The sequence below is a fragment of the Corvus moneduloides genome, chromosome Z (genome assembly GCF_009650955.1).
Source record: "Corvus moneduloides isolate bCorMon1 chromosome Z, bCorMon1.pri, whole genome shotgun sequence".
Taxonomy (NCBI): Eukaryota; Metazoa; Chordata; class Aves; order Passeriformes; family Corvidae; genus Corvus; species Corvus moneduloides.
The window spans coordinates 839,638-856,595 of NC_045511.1; the positions used below are offsets into that span (position 1 = coordinate 839,638).

The window sequence follows — 16,958 nt, forward strand, 5'->3', positions numbered from 1 at the left end:
TTAATCTGATTTCTTTGATCCCATTGACTCCATTTCATTGGATTTCTTTAATTCTATTTAATTTGATTTCTTCTACTCTATTGATTCTATCTAATTGGATTTCTTTGATCCTGTTGGTTCTATTAATTCTGATTTCTTCGATCCCACTGATTCTGTTTCATTTGGTTTCTTTAATTCTATTTTTATTTGATTTCTTTGATTCCATTTCATTGGATTTCTTTGATCCCATTGATTCCATTCAACCTAATCTCTTTGATCCCATTGATTCCGTTTGATTTGATTTCTTTAATTCTATTTGATTTTTTTGATCCTATTGATTCCATTTAATTTGATTTTTTCAATTGCATTTTATTTGTTTTCTTTGATCCTGTTGATTCCATTTAATCTGATTTCTTTGATCCTATTGATTCCATTTAATTTGATTTCTTTCATTCTGTTTAATCTGATCTCTTTGATCCTATTGATTCCATTTAATTTGATTTCTTTAATTCCATTTTATTTGATTTCTTTGATCCTATTGATTCCATTTAATTTGATTTTTTCAGTTCCATTTTATTTGATTTCTTTCTTTTTCATTGATTCCATTTAATTTGATTTCTTTAATTCCATTTTATTTGATTCCTTTGATCCTATTGATTCCATTTAATTTGATTTTTTCAGTTCCATTTTATTTGATTGCTTTGATCCTATTGACTCCATTTATTCTGATTTCTTTGATCCTACTGATACCATTTAATCTGATTTTTTCCAGGTTTTTATTTCCTCTCTTCCCTTCATTGATTCCCTTTTATTCTCTTTTTGTTGGGTTTCTTTTATTCTCCCTCATTTTAGGCTTTTCTCTCTATTTCTTCCATTTCATTTTCTTCTCTCTTTTATTCCATTGATTCCATTTGATTTCGGAATTCATTTCATTGCTTTTGATTTGCTTGATTAATTCTGTCCTATTTAATTCCTTTATTCATTGATTTTATTTAATTCTATCTTGTTCCTCAATTTTATTTAATTCTATTTTCTTTAATTCTATTTTGTTCAATTCCATTTTGTTCCTCAATTTTATTTAATTCTATTTTCTTTAATTCTGTTTTATTCCGTTCATCGATTTTATTTTAGTCACCAATTTAATTCTGTTTTATTCATCGATTTTATTTTATTCATCAATTTTATTTTATTCTATTTCATTCTATTTCATTCATCAATTTTATTCAATTCTATTTTGTTCATTGATTTTATTTAATTTTATTTTGTTCATCAATTCTATTCTATTTTATTCATCAATTCTATTTTATTCACCGATTTTATTTAATTCTATTTTGTTCATCGATTTTATTTAATTCTATTTTGTTCACCAATTTTATTTAATTTTATTTTATTCATCAATTTTATTTTATTCTCTTTTATTCATCAATTTCATTCTATTTAATTCTATTTTATTCATCAATTTTATTTCATTTTCGTTTATTTAATTCTATTAATTTTATTTTATTCTGTTCCTATTTTTATTCACCAATTTTATTTCATTCTATTTTGTTCATCGGTTTTATTTTACTCTATTTAATTCTATTCTCTTTTATTTAATTCCATTTTATTTAATTCCATTTTATTTCATTCTATTTTATTTTATTCTATTTTATTTAATTCTATTTTATTTAATTCTATTTGATTCATCGATTTTATTCTATTTTGTTCATCAATTTTATTTTATTCTAGTCATCAATTTTATTTTTGTCACCAATTTCATTTAATTCTGTTTCATTCATCAATTTTATTTCGTTCTGTTTTATTTAATTCTATTTTATTCATCAATTTTATTGAATTCTATTTTGTTCATCTCTTTTATTTCATTTTATTTTATTTTATTTCATTTCATTTCATTTTATTTCATTTCATTTCATTTGATCTGTTTATTAATGGATTTCATTTTGTGCCATTCCTCTCCTTTGATTTTGCTTTTTTCCATTTCATTTCCTTTTTCTTCAGCTCAGCTCGAGGGGTTTTCTTCTGTTTATTCCAGTTCTTGTTATTCATTAATTTTATCCGATTTAATTTATTTAATTAGTCATTCATTTCATTTTATCCTATTTTTTTAATTAATTTTCTCTATTTAACTTAAATTTTGTTCTATTTCATTTCTTTTCTTCTTCTCTTCCTTCCATTCCGTTTTATTTATTCATTTGATGCTGTTTAATTAATTATTTTTATTCTCTTTGACTTCATTTATTAATTTGATTCTTTTATTTTTGTCCATTTCCTGTATTACTTGTATTAATTTATTTTATTTATTAATTTTCTTCCTTTCTTTTATTTTACTCAATTTCATTTCTTAATTTTATTCCTTCAATTTCTTTTAATCCATTTCCTTTATTAATATTATTCATTTATTTTATTTTATTTCTTAATTTTGTTTCTTAATTTTATTTCCTTCGATTTCATTTCTTAACTTTATTATTTTATTTTATTTATTAACTTTATTCCTTACTTTTATTTTACTCCATTTCATTTCTTAATTTTATTAATTTTATTAATTTTATTCCTTACTTTTATTTTACTCCATTTCATTTCTTAATTTTATTAATTTCTTTTATTTTATTTCTTAATTTTGTTCCTCGATTTTATTTTCTTCAATTTCATTTCTTGATTTTATTCCTTAATTTTATTTTACTCCATTTCATTTCTTAATTTTATTAATTTTATTTTCTTCAATTTTGTTTCTTAATTTTATTTTATTTATTAGTTTTATTCCTTAATTTTATTTTCTTCAATTTAATCTCTTTATTCTATTCATTTTATTTTATTTATTTATTTTATTCATTAATTTTATTTTACTCTATTTAATTACTTAATTGTATTAATTTATTTTCTTCGATTTCATTTCTTAATTGTATTAATTTATTTTATTTTATTTTATTTCTTAATTTTGTTCCTTGATTTTATTTTATTCAATTTCATCTCTTCATTTTATTCCTTAATTTTTACTCCATTTCATTCCTTAATTTTATTAATCGATTTTATTTTATTTATTAATTTTATTCCTTACTTTTATTTCCTTCAATTTCACTGCTTAATTTTATTAATTTATTTTATTTCATTTCTTAATTTTATTCCTTCATTTTATTTTACTCCATTTCATTGCTTCATTTTATTCCTTAATTTCATTTCCTTCGATTTCACTTCTTCATTTTATTAATTGATTTCATTTCCTTCAATTCCACTTCTTAATGTTATTAATTGATTTCGTTCTCTTCAATTTCATTGCTTAATTTTATTAATCGATTTGATTTTACTCCATTTTATTCCTCCATTTCATTTCCCTCATTTCATTTCTTCCATTGCATTCCATTGATGCCATTCATTGATGCCATTAATTGATCTCATTAATTGATGCCATTCATTGATCTCATTAATTGATGCCATTAATTGATCTCATTAATTGACCCCATGGAATCCCTTTTATTCCGTTCCCCCCTCATTCCCCCCATTCCTTCCTCGCCTCCTCCACCCCTCCCATTCCCAAATTCCCGGAATTTTCCCTATGGAAACGCTCCCTCCCTTCCTTCCCTTTCCCATCCCGTTTCCGGCCGGGCTCGGATCCCCAAATTCTTCCTGGATCCCAAATTCCTCCTGGATCCTCATTCCTGAACCCCCAAATTCCTCCTGGATCCCCAAATCCCTCCTGGATCCCCAAATCCCTCCTGGATCCCCATTCCTGGATCCCCAAATTCTTCCTGGATCCCCAAATTCCTCCTGAACCCCCAAATTCCTCCTGGATCCCCATTCCTGGACCCCCAAATTCCTCCTGGATCCCCATTCCTGGATCCCCAAATCCCTCCTGGATCCCAAATTCCTCCTGAACCCCCAAATTCCTCCTGGATCCCCAAATTCTTCCTGGATCCCCATTCCTGGATCCCCAAATTCCTCCTGGATCCTCATGCCTGAACCGCCAAATCCCTCCTGGATCCCAAATCCCTCCTGAGCCCCCAGATCCCTCCCAGATCCCCAAATCCCTCCTGAACCCCAAATCCCTTCTGGATTCAAAATCCCTCCTGAACCCTAAATCCCTCCTGAACCCCCAAATCCCTCCTGAACCCCAAATCCCTCCTGAATCCCAAATCCCTTCCAGATTCCCAAATCCCTCCTGAACCCCAAATCCCTCCTGAACTCCCAAATCCCTCCCAGATTCCCAAATCCCTCCTGAACCCCAAATCCCTCCTGAACTCCCAAATCCCTCCTGGATCCCAAATCCCTCCTGAACCCCAAATCCCTCCTGGATCCCAAATCCCTCCCAGATCCCCCAAATCCCTTCTGGACCCCAAATCCCTCCTGAACCCCAAATCCTTCCTGAACCCCAAATCCCTTCCAGATGCCCAAATCCCTCCTGGATCCCAAATCTCTCCAGATCCCCAAATCCCTCCTGAACCCCCAAATCCCTCCCAGATCCCCAAATCCCTCCTGAACCCCGAAATCCCTCCCAGATCCCAAACCCCTCCTCCTTTCCCGGCCCCATTCCCCCCGAGCACCGCCGACCCTTCCCCTCCGGCGTTCGCCACCCATCCCTCACCGGCTGCTCCGCCATTCCCACGGGATTCTCCCGCTCAGCGCCCGGGGCTGGAAGCAACGGGACAGGACGAGGAGGAGGAGGAGGAGGAGGAGGAGGAGGAGGAGGAGGATCCGAACGGGATGCCACGGGGTTTTCCCAGGATTTGGGGCTCAGCCGGCTCTCTCCCGGCAGGTGGGAGCGCACCGGGAGGACGGCGTCGGCCTCCGCGGCAGCCACTCGCTGGTGCCCAACCAGGTGCCGGTGCCGCAGCTGCCGGTGCAGTCGGCGACGTCGCCGGAGCTGAACCCGCCGCAGGATCCCTACCGGGGTGAGCGTTGCGGCGGTGCCGAAGCCGGGAGGGTTTGGGAATGTTCTGGGCTGGTAGAAGGTGGGGGGGGGGGGTGGGGCTTGGAGCAAGGGGGGGGTGGGAATTGGGATGGGTGAGGTGGGGTGGGGTCTGTGGGGTGGGAGCCGTGGGATGGGATGGGATGGGAGCCATGGGATGGGATCAATGGGATCCATGGGATGGGATGGGATGGGATCGATGGGATGGGATGGGATCAATGGGATGGGATTAATGGGATGGGATCCATGGGATGGGATCAATGGGATGGGATCAATGGGATGGGAGCCATGGGATACGATGGGATCCATGGGATGGGATGGGATGGGATCAATGGGATGGGATTAATGGGATCAGTGGGATGGGATGGGATGGGATGCGATGAGATGGGATGGGATGGGATGGAATCCATGGGATGGGAGCCATGGGATACGATGGGATGGATGGGATCCATGGGATGGGATGGGATCCATGGGATGGGATGGATGGGATGGGATCCATGGGATGAGATCCATGGGATGAGATCCATGGGATGAGATGGGAGCCATGGGATGGGATCAGTGGGATGGGATGAGATGGGATGGGATGGGATGGGATGGGATGGGATGGGATGGAATCCATGAGATGGGATGGATGGGGTGGGATCCATGGGATGAGATCCATGGGATGAGATCCATGGGATGGGATGGGAGCCATGGCATGGGATGGGATGGGATCCATGGGATGGGATCCATGGGATGGGATCAGTGGGATGGGATGGGATCAGTGGGATGGGATGGGATGGGATGGGATGGGATGGGATGGGATGGGATGGAATCCATGGGATGGGAGCCATGGGATACGATGGGATCCATGGGATGGGATGGGATCCATGGGATGGGATGGGATGGATGGGGTGGGATCAATGGGATGGGATCCATGGGATGGGATGGGATGGATGGGGTGGGATCAATGGCATGGGATCCATGGCATGGGATCCATGGGATGGATGGGATGGGATCCATGGGATGGATGGGATAGGATCAATGGGATGGGAGTGATGGGATGGGATCAATGGGATGGGATCCATGGGATGGGATGGGATCAATGGGATGGGATCCATGGGATGGGATCCATGGGATGGATGGGATGGGATCCATGGGATGAGAGTGATGGGATGGGATGGGATCCATGGAATGGGATGGGATCAATGGGATGGATGGGATGGGATCCATGGGATGAGAGTGATGGGATGGGATGGGATCCATGGAATGGGATGGGATCAATGGGATGGAATCCATGGGATGGGTATGATGGGATCCAGGGGATGGGATGGGATCTATGGGAAGGGATAGGATCAATGGGATGGGATAGGATCTATGGGATGGGATCCATGGGATCAATGGGATGGGATGGAATAGCATCTATGAGATCCATGGGACAGGATGGTTGGGATGCATGGGATGGGCTGGGATCCGTGGCATCCATGAGATGGGATCCATGGGATGGGATGGGATCCATGGAAGCCATGGGATGGAATCCATAGGCTGATCTCCCTCACCCCTTTTCCCGAATCCTTCCCGAATCCTTCTCGAATCCTCCCCGAATCCTTCCCGAATCCTTCCCGAATCCTCCCCGAATCCTCCCCGCAGCCCTTCCCGCCGCTCTCCAAGGGCAGAGCGTGTCGTCGGGCAGCTCGGAGATCAAATCGGACGACGAGGCCGACGAGAACCTGCAGGACGCCAAAGGCGCCGACGACAAGAAGCTGGAGGAGGACAAGAAGGAGATCAAATCCATTACTAGGTCAAGATCTAGGTAACGGGAGCCGGGAGTGTCGCTTCATTTAATTCCTTCTTGGATTTCGATGAAGTGAACGGAAGCGCGGCAATTCGAAAAAGGCTCCAAAAAAAAAAAAAATCCCCCCCCAAAAAAATTTCCCCCCAAAAAAATCCGCAAAAAAATCGGCAAAAAAATCGCAAAAATATCGCCAAAAAAATCACGAAAAAACTCCAAAAAAATTGCAAAAAAATCACAAAAAATCGCCAAAAAATCCGCAAAAAAATCGCAAAAAAACTCCAAAAAAAATCCCCCAAAAAATCACAAAAAATCCCCCCAAAAAATCGCAAAAAAATCACAAAAAATCGCCAAAAAATCTGCAAAAAAACTCCAAAAAAATCCCCCCAAAAATCCCCAAAAAATCCCCCCAAAAAATCGCAAAAAAATCACAAAAAATCGCCAAAAAGAACCCGAAAAGAATCACCCCAAAAAAATCCCCCCAAAAATCCCAAAAGAATCCCCAAAAAAATCCCCAAAAAATCGCAAAAAAATCCGCCAAAAAAATCACGAAAAATCCCCCCCAAAAAAATCACAAAAAAATCCCCCCAAAAAATTGCAAAAAAATCCCCCCAAAAAATTGCAAAAAAATCCAAAAAAAAATCACAAAAAATCGCAAAATAAATCACAAAAAATCCTCCAAAACCTTCCAAAAAATTGCAAAAAAAATCCAAAAAAAATCCCCCCAAAAAATCGCAAAAAAATGACAAAAAATCCCCCCAAAAAATCCTAAAAAATCGCCCAAAAAATCGCAAAAAATTCAAAAAAATCCCCCAAAAAATCCAAAGAAAATTCAAAAAAAATCTCCAAAAAATCCCCCAAAAATCCCCCAAAAAATCCCAAAAAATTTTCCAAAAAAATCCCAAAAAAATCCTCCAAAAAATCCCCCAAAAAATCCCAAAGAAATTGCAAAAAATCCCAAAAAATCCCCCAAAAAATCCCCAAAAATTTGCAAAAAATCCCAAAAAATTCCCCAAAAAATCCCAAAAAAATTGCAAAAAATCCCCAAAAAAACCAAAAAAAATCCCCGCAAAAAAACCCCAAAAAATCCCCAAAAAAAATCCCCAAAAAATCCCGGGATTTGGCCGTTGTTCCTCTTTTCCCGCCCTTTTTTAGCTGGAATTCGGATGCATTTGCATCCCCGGCTAAAGGAGGCTCCGGCTTTTTTCTTGGAGCTCTGGGACGTGCCCGGCTTGGATTTGGGAAAATCCCGGCGTGGCCTTTAGGGAATTCTTGAAGGGTTTTGATAGGATTTGATCCATTTGGGAATTGTGCGAGGTCGGGTTTGGAACAACCAAACATCAGGGAAGGATTGAGATGAGCCCATCCTAAAATTCCCTTCCAAACCCTCGGATTCCAAGATTCCAGCGGCGGAAGCGGCGCCTCCGACCGTTCCCACCCCCAACCCTTGGGATCATCACCCAGGGAGCGGAGCCACCATCCCAAAATCTGTCGGGATCGGGACGGTCGGAGTCGCAACTCCGGGAGCGCAATCCCAGCAGCGTTCCACAAAAACCCAAATCCCGCAACGGCGCCGAAACGGCGCCGAATTCCCGTGGTTTTTTTTTTTTTCCTGGGGGTCGGTCTGACCGGGGAATTGCCGCTGGGCCCTTTGATGTCCCGCAGCAATAACGACGACGAGGACCTGACGCCGGAGCAGAAAGCCGAGCGCGAGAAGGAGCGCAGGATGGCCAACAACGCGCGGGAGCGGCTGCGCGTGCGCGACATCAACGAGGCCTTCAAGGAGCTGGGCCGCATGGTGCAGCTGCACCTCAAGAGCGACAAGCCGCAGACCAAGCTGCTCATCCTGCACCAGGCCGTGGCCGTCATCCTCAGCCTGGAGCAGCAGGTCCGAGGTCAGTGCTGGAGCCGCGGTGGGGTTGGGCTGGGGAGGTTCTCCAGGGAGGTGCTGCTGTTCTTCATGGAGAACGGGAAGTTCTGCGCGGGGTTGGGGAAGTTCTGCGTGGGGTTGGTGGAGTTCTCCAGGGAATTGGTGGAGTTCTCCATGGAGCTGGTGAAGTTCTCCATGGAAGATGTCTTGTTCTCCAAGGAGGTTCTCCATGGAAGTTCTGCTTTTCTCCATGGAGTTGGTGAAGTTCTGTGTGGAGGTTCTCCTGTTCTCCATGGAAGTTCTCCATGGATGTTCTCCGTTTCTCCATGGAGTTGGGGAAGTTCTCCATGGAAGTTCTCCATTTCTCCATGGAGTTGGTGAAGTTCTCCATGGAGGTTCTGCTGTTCTTCATGGAGAACGTGAAGTTCTCCATGGAGTTGGTGAAGTTCTGCGTGGAGGTTCTTCTGTACTCCATGGAAGTTCTCCATGGAAGTTCTCCGTTTCTCCATGGAGCTGGTGAAGTTCTCCATGGAATTGGTGAAGTTCTCCATGGAAGATGTCTTGTTCTCCAAGGAGGTTCTCCATGGATGTTCTCCGTTTCTCCATGGAGTTGGGGAAGTTCTCCATGGAAGTTCTCCATTTCTCCATGGAGTTGGTGAAGTTCTCCATGGAGGTTCTGCTGTTCTTCATGGAGAACGTGAAGTTCTCCATGGAGTTGGTGAAGTTCTGCGTGGAGGTTCTTCTGTACTCCATGGAAGTTCTCCATGGAAGTTCTCCGTTTCTCCATGGAGCTGGTGAAGTTCTCCATGGAGTTAGTGAAGTTCTGCGTGGAGGTTCTTCTGTACTCCATGGAAGTTCTCCATGGAAGTTCTCCGTTTCTCCATGGAGCTGGTGAAGTTCTCCATGGAATTGGTGAAGTTCTCCATGGAAGATGTCTTGTTCTCCAAGGAGGTTCTCCATGGAAGTTCTGCTTTTCTCCATGGAGTTGGTGAAGTTCTGTGTGGAGGTTCTCCTGTTCTCCATGGAAGTTCTCCATGGATGTTCTCCGTTTCTCCATGGAGTTGGGGAAGTTCTCCATGGAACTTCTCCATTTCTCCATGGAGTTGGTGAAGTTCTCCATGGAGGTTCTGCTGTTCTTCATGGAGAACGTGAAGTTCTCCATGGAGTTGGTGAAGTTCTGCGTGGAGGTTCTTCTGTACTCCATGGAAGTTCTCCATGGAAGTTCTCTGTTTCTCCATGGAGCTGGTGAAGTTCTCCATGGAATTGGTGAAGTTCTCCATGGAAGATGTCTTGTTCTCCAAGGAGGTTCTCCATGGAAGTTCTGCTTTTCTCCATGGAGTTGGTGAAGTTCTGTGTGGAGGTTCTCCTGTTCTCCATGGAAGTTCTCCATGGATGTTCTCCGTTTCTCCATGGAGTTGGGGAAGTTCTCCATGGAACTTCTCCATTTCTCCATGGAGTTGGTGCTGTTCTCCCTGGAGGTTCTCCTGTTCTCCATGGGGTTGGTGAAGTTCTCCATGGGGCTGGTGAAGTTCTCCAGGGAGTTGGTGCTGTTCTCCCTGGAGGTTCTGCTGTTCTCCATGGAGAACGTGAAGTTCTCCATGGAATTGGTGCTGTTCTCCATGGGGGATCTCCTGTTCTCCATGGAGAACGTGAAGTTCTCCATGGGGTTGGTGAAGTTCTCCATGGAGTTGGGGAAGTTCTCCATGGAGCTGGTGAAGTTCTCCATGGGGTTGGTGAAGTTCTCCATGGGAGATGTCTTGTTCTCCAAGGAGGTTCTCCATGGAAGTTCTGCTTTTCTCCATGGAAGTTCCCCATTGGAAGTTCTCCTTTTCTCCATGGAGTTGGTGAAGTTCTCCATGGAATTGATGCTGTTCTCCATGGAGGTTCTCCTGTTCTCCATGGAAGTTCTCCATTTCTCCATGGAGTTGGTGCTGTTCTGCCTGGAGGTTCTCCATGGAATTGGTGAAGTTCTCCATGGAAGATGTCTTGTTCTCCGTGGAGGTTCTTCTGTTCTCCATGGAGTTGGTGAAGTTCTCCATGGAGGTTCTTGGGTTCTCCATGGAGGTTCTCCTTTTCTCCATGGAAGTTCTCCATGGAAGTTCTCTATTTCTCCATGGAAGTTCTCTGGCTCTCCATGGAGTTGGGGAAGTTCTCCATGGAGGTTCTTGGGTTCTCCATGGAGAACGTGAAGTTCTCCATGGAATTGGTGCTGTTCTCCATGGGGGGATCTCCTGTTCTCCACGGAATTCCTCCTTTTCCCCACGGAATTTTTCCATTTCCCCACGGAATTCCTCCATTTCTCCATGGAATTTCTCCTTTTCCCCATGGAATTTCTCCATTTCCCCCTGGAATTCTCCTTTCCCCCACGGAATTCCTCCATTTCCCCACGGAATTTCCCCATGGAATTCTCCTTTCCCCCCCAGAATTCCTCCTTTTCCCCACGGAATTTTTCCATTTCTCCACGGAATTCCTCCATTTCCCCATGGAATTTTTCCATTTCTCCATGGAATTTTTCCATTTCCCCACAGAATTCCTCCTTTCCCCCACAGAATTCCTCCTTTTCCCCACAGAATTCCTCCATTTCCCCACGGAATTTCCCCATGAAACTCTCCTTTCCCCCATGGAATTCCTCCATTTCTCCATGGAATTCCTCCATTTCTCCATGGAATTTTTCCATTTCTCCACGGAATTCCTCCATTTCCCCATGGAATTTTTCCATTTCCCCACAGAATTCCTCCATTTCCCCACGGAATTTCCCCATGGAATTCTCCTTTCCCCCATGGAATTCCTCCTTTTCCCCATGGAATTTCTCCTTTTCCCCACAGAATTTTTCCATTTCCCCCTGGAATTTTTCCATTTCTCCACGGAATTTTTCCATTTCCCCATGGAATTCTCCTTTCCCCCACAGAATTCCTCCTTTTCCCCACGGAATTTTTCCATTTCCCCACAGAATTTTTCCATTTCCCCACGGAATTTTTCCATTTCCCCCTGGAATTTTTCCATTTCTCCATGGAATTTTTCCATTTCCCCACACAACCCCTCGCTGTGTCCCGCAGAACGGAATCTCAATCCCAAGGCGGCGTGCCTCAAGAGGAGGGAAGAAGAGAAAGTCTCCTCGGATCCTCCTCCGCTCTCGCTCGCAGGGCCCCACCCCGGCATGGGCGACGCCTCCAATCACATGGGACAGATGTAAAAAGGTCCGGCCCCCACTCCCGCCTTTTTCCCGTTCCCAAGTTCCTCCTGGATCCCCATTCCTGGATTCCCAAATTCCTCCTGGATCCCCATTCCTGGATCCCCAAATCCCTCCTGGATCCCAAATTCCTCCTGAACTCCCAAATTCTTCCTGGATTCCCAAATCCCTCCTGGATCCCCAAATCCCTCCTGGATCCCCATTCCTGAACCCCAAATTCCTCCTGGATCCCCATTCCTGGATTCCCAAATCCCTCCTGGATCCCCATTCCTGGATCCCATTCCTGGATCCCATTCCTGGATCCCCAAATCCCTCCTGGATCCCAAATTCCTCCCAGATCCCCAATCCCTCCTGGATCCCCAAATCCCTCTTGGATCCCCATTCCTGGATCCCAATTCCTGGACCCCCAAATCCCTCCTGGACCCCCAAATTCCTCCTGGATCCCCATTCCTGGATTCCCAAATCCCTCCTGGATCCCCATTCCTGGATCCCAATTCCTGAACCCCCAAATTCTTCCTGGATCCCCATTCCTGGATCCCCATTCCTGAACCCTCAAATTCTTCCTGGATCCCCATTCCTGAACCCCCAAATCCCTCCTGGATCCCCATTCCTGGATCCCCAAATCCCTCCTGGATCCCAAATTCCTCCTGAACTCCCAAATTCCTCCTGGATCCCCATTCCTGAACCCCCAAATTCCTCCTGGATCCCCATTCCTGGATCCCCATTCCTGAACCCTCAAATTCTTCCTGGATCCCCATTAATGCCTGGATTCCCAAATCCCTCCTGGATCCCCATTCCTGAACCCCCAAATCCCTCCTGGATCCCAAATCCCTCCTGGTGGATATTAGGGATGGATATTGGGATTGGAATTGGGGTTGGAACTGGGGATGGATATTGGGGTTGGATATTAGGGATGGATATTGGGGTTGGAAATTAGGGCTGGATATCAATGTTGGATTTGGGGGTTGGATATTAGGATTCAATATTAGAGTTGGACATTGGGATTGGATATTGGGATTAAATATTAGGGTTGGATATCAGGGATGGCCATTGGGGTGGGATATCGGGGTTGGAATTAGGGCTGGGTATTGGGATTGGATATTGGGATTGGATATTGGGGTTGGAATTAGGGCTGGATATTGGGATTAAATATTAGGGTTGGATGTCAGGGATGGACATTGGGGTGGGATATCGGGGTTGGAATTAGGGCTGGGTATTGGGATTGGATATTGGGAATTAATATTAGGGTTGGATATTAGGGCTGGATCTTGGGGTTGGGTATTAGGGCTGGATAATGGGATTGGAATTGGGGTTGGAATTGGGATTGGATATTGGGGTTGGATATTAGGGTTGGAATTGGGGTTGGATATTAGGGCTGGAATTGGGGTTGGATATTAGGGATGGATAATGGGATTGGAATTGGGGTTGGATATTGGGGTTGGATATTAGGATTCAATATTGGGGTTGGATATTGGGAATTAATAGCAGGGCTGGATCTTGGGGTTGGATATTGGGATTAAATATTCGGGATGGATCTTGGGGTTGGATATTAGGGCTGGAATTGGGGTTGGATATTGGGGTTGGATCTTGGGGTTGGATATTAGGGCTGGAATTGAGGTTGGATATTGGGATTGGATATTGGGGTTGGATATTGGGCTTGGATATTAGGGCTGGAATTGGGGTTGGATATTAGGATTCAATATTAGAGTTGGATCTGGGGGTTGGATATTAGGGCTGGAATTGGGGTTGGATATTGGGATTGGATCTTGGAGTTGGATATTAGGGCTGGAATTGAGGTTGGATATTGGGATTGGATATTGGGGTTGGATATTGGGCTTGGATATTAGGGCTGGAATTGGGGTTGGATATTGGGATTGGATCTTGGGGTTGGATATTAGGGCTGGATATTGGGGTTGGATATTAGGATTCAATATTAGAGTTGGATCTTGGGGTTGGATATTAGGGCTGGATATTGGGGTTGGATATTAGTATTCAATCTTAGAGTTGGATCTTGGGGTTGGATATTAGGGCTGGAATTGGGGTTGGATCTTGGGGTTGGATATTAGGGCTGGAATTGGGGTTGGATATTGGGGTTGGATATTAGGGCTGGAATTGGGGTTGGATATTGGGATTCAATCTTAGGGTTCCATCTCAGGGATGGATCTTGGGCTCGGAATCGACCTTGCCCATCCAGCCCACACCTCCCAACCCCTCCCAAATCCCTTTTGGGGCCCTTCCCTGCCACGACAGCACCGGGGCGGGGCCGTTTTTTGGGATCGCCCTGAGCCAATGGGAATTCTCCTGCTGCTCCCATAGGATTTCTCCACGGAAAAGCCGAGAGCCCAATTCCTTCTCCGCCGTCCTGATCCCGATCCCGAGCCCTTCCCTTCCGTACCCGTCCGACAAGTCTGAGTCGATTCCGAATCCCAGACGCGACAGATTCCGGCATTCCCGAAGGGAAAACCAACGAAAAACGAAAGGAAACCACGGGAAAACGAGAAAAAACCAACAAAAAACCAACAAAAAACCAACAAAAACCGACAAAAACCGACAAAAAAACCAACAAAAAAAAAGGAAGAAAAAGGAAAAAAAAGGAACTTTTTCGGTTTTTTGGTGTTGGGGAGGGATGAGGACTCTTCTTGGAACATATCACGGGATGTCCGACGCGGAATTCCGAGCCTGGCAATCTTTTCTTTCTCCACACTGTGGGACCGATGCATTTTTTGTGCCTAAAAAAACAAAATAAGAAAGAAACAGAAAAAAAAAAAAAAATGAGCAAAAAAGAGAAAAAAAAGAGAAAAAAAAAGGAGAAAAAAAGGGGGAAAAAAGGGGGGAAAAAACGGGGAAAGAAGGGAAAAAAGGGGAGAAAAGAAAAAAAAAGGAAAAATGAGGGGAAAAAGGGAAAAGAAGGGGGAAAAAGGAAAAAGGGGGGGAAAGGAAAAAAAAGGGGGGAAAAAGGGGAAAAAAGGAAAAAAGGGGGGGAAAAAAAGGGGGGGAAGGAAAAAAATGGGGGAAAAAAGGGGAAAAAGGGGAAAAAAAAGGGAGGGGAAGGGAAAAAAATGGGGGAAAAAAGGGGAAAGAAAATTTAAAAAAAGGGAAAACAAAAGAAAAAGGGTGAGAAAATTTCCTTTTTTTTTTCTTCTTTTTTTTCTCTTCTTTTTGGAACAAGAAACAAAAAAGGAAAAAAAAAACCACACAAACACCACAAAAAAAAAAAAAAAAGGAAAAGCAACAAAAAAACAAAAAAAACCCCGACGCCGCCGCCGCCCAAAAAATTCCCCGAATTTGTTAAAGCTGAGGAGAAAAAAGAACAAAACGATTTTCCGAGTTGCAAAACCACACAAAAAAAAAAAACCCACAAAAAAAAAAGGTAAACTTTGCAATAATGCTAAAAAGTGTACTTCTTGAAGGGGAGGGGGGGGAGGGGAGGGGGGAAAAACTCCCTGAAAAAGGGGGGAAAAGAGGGAAAACTGAGCGTTTGTGCACTTTTCCCGGGAAAACGGAGTGCTTTGGGGGTGGGGGAGGGGGGACGTTCCCGTGAAACCAGCAGAGAATGGGAGGGGGGAGGGGAGGAGGAGGAGGAAGAGGAGGAAGGGGAGAGGGGAGGAGGAGGAGGAGGAAGGGGAGAGGGGAGGAGGAGGAGGAGGAAGAGGAGGAGGAGGAGGAAGAGGAGGAGGAGGAAGGGGAGGAAGAGGAGGAGAAGGAAGAAGAGGAGGAAGGAGAGGAAGAGGAGGAGGAGGAAGGGGAGGAAGGGAAGGGGAGAAGGAGGAGGAGGGGGAAGAGGAGGAAGAGAACGAGGAGGAGGAAGAGGAGAGGGGAGGAGGAGGAAGAGGAGGAGGAGGAGGAAGAGGAAGGGGAGGAGGAGGAGGAAGAGGAAGGGGAGGAGGAGGAAGGGGAGAGGGGAGGAGGAAGGAAGGGAGGAAGAGGAAGGGGAGGAAGAGGAGGGGGAGGAAGAGAAGGCGAGAGGGGAGGAGGAGAAAGAGAACGAAGAGGAGGAAGAGGAGAGGGGAGGAGGAAGGAGAGGAGGAAGGAGAGGAGGAGGAGGAGGAGGAGGAAGAGAAGGCGAGAGGGGAGGAGGAGGAAGAGAACGAGGAGGAGGAAGGGGAGAGGGGAGGAGGAGGAGGAAGGAGAGGAGGAGGAGGAAGAGAACGAGGAGGAGGAGGAGGAGAGGGGAGGAGGAGGAGGAAGGAGAGGAGGAGGAGGAAGAGGAAGGGGAGGAGGAGGAGGAAGGGGAGGAGGAGGAGGAAGGGGAGAGGGGAGGAGGAGGAGGAAGGAGAGGAGGAGGAGGAAGAGGAAGGGGAGGAAGAGGAGGAGGAGGAAGAGAAGGGGAGAGGGGAGGAGGAGGAAGAGAACGAGGAGGAGGAAGGGGAGAGGGGAGGAGGAGGAAGGGGAGGAAGAGGAGGAGGAGGAGGAAGGGGAGAAGGAGGAGGAGGAGGAAGGGGAGGAGGAGGAGGAGGAGGAGGAAGGGGAGGAGGAGGAGGAGGAAGAGGAAAGGGGAGGAGGAGGAGGAAGAGGAGGAGGAAGAGGAAGAGAAGGAAAGGGAAGAGGAAGAGGAAGGGGGGGAGGAAGCAGCAGGAGCTTCCCGAGGGAGGAGGGGGAGGAAGATGTTTGTAAATAAACAGAGAAAAATCTATCGGAGAGATTTAGCCCAGGACTGGGGGGGGTGAGAGGTTTTGGGGCGGTTTTGGAATGTTTGGGGGTTTTGGGGGGCTTTGGGGATTTTTGGGGATTTTGGGGGATTTTTTTCAGATTTTTTGGGGGGATTTTTGGGGGGTTTTCTGGGATTTTTTGGGGATTTTTGGGGATTTTTTTGGGATTTTTTGGGGGTTTTTTTGGGGATTTTTTTAGGGATTTTTTTGGGAATTTTGGGGGGTTTTTTTTATTTTTTTTAGATTTTTCGGGGAATTTTTTTGGAATTTTTGGAGGGGTTTTTGGGGGGTTTTTTGAGATTTTTTTGGGATTTCTTTTGGATTTTTGGGGATTTTTTTTGGAATTTTGGAGGGTTTTTAGTGGTTGTTTTGAGGTTTTTTGGGGGTTTTTGGGTGTTTTTTAGGGATTTTTTGGAGGGTTTTTTTGGGGTTGTTTTTGGGTTATTTTGGGGGGGTTTTGGTGGTTTTTTGCTGTTTTTTATGTTTTTTTGGAGCTTTTTTGGGTTATTTTTGGGGGGTTTAGGGGTTTTTTTTGAGATTAGGATTTTTTTCTATTTTTGGGAGGGTTTTTGGGAGGTTTTTTGGAATTTTTAGAGGTT

The 16,958-nt window shown here is 44.3% G+C and overlaps 1 protein-coding gene and 1 long non-coding RNA gene across 22 annotated transcripts in view; both read left to right on the forward strand.

Annotated features, from left to right (window-relative positions):
* The window catches only part of TCF4 (transcription factor 4), a 142,727-nt gene extending 128,241 nt beyond the window's left edge, over nt 1-14,486 (forward strand). For 18 of the 21 annotated variants that reach the window (XM_032096019.1, XM_032096026.1, XM_032096020.1 and 15 more), the window contains 5 exons: nt 4,727-4,862; nt 6,509-6,671; nt 8,316-8,545; nt 11,577-11,717; nt 14,027-14,486. In XM_032096019.1, the coding sequence (XP_031951910.1) occupies nt 4,727-4,862; nt 6,509-6,671; nt 8,316-8,545; nt 11,577-11,713 (666 nt within the window). In that variant the 3' untranslated portion in view covers nt 11,714-11,717; nt 14,027-14,486. The remainder of the gene's footprint in view (nt 1-4,726; nt 4,863-6,508; nt 6,672-8,315; nt 8,546-11,576; nt 11,718-14,026) is intronic. The other 3 variants (XM_032096016.1, XM_032096018.1, XM_032096017.1) reach the window with 1 other exon arrangement.
* Nucleotides 9,610-9,939, forward strand: LOC116437817. Its single transcript, XR_004237491.1, has 3 exons — nt 9,610-9,748; nt 9,806-9,807; nt 9,903-9,939. It is a non-coding gene; the product is annotated as an uncharacterized LOC116437817 (long non-coding RNA).
* Nucleotides 14,487-16,958: the final 2,472 nt, after the last annotated feature.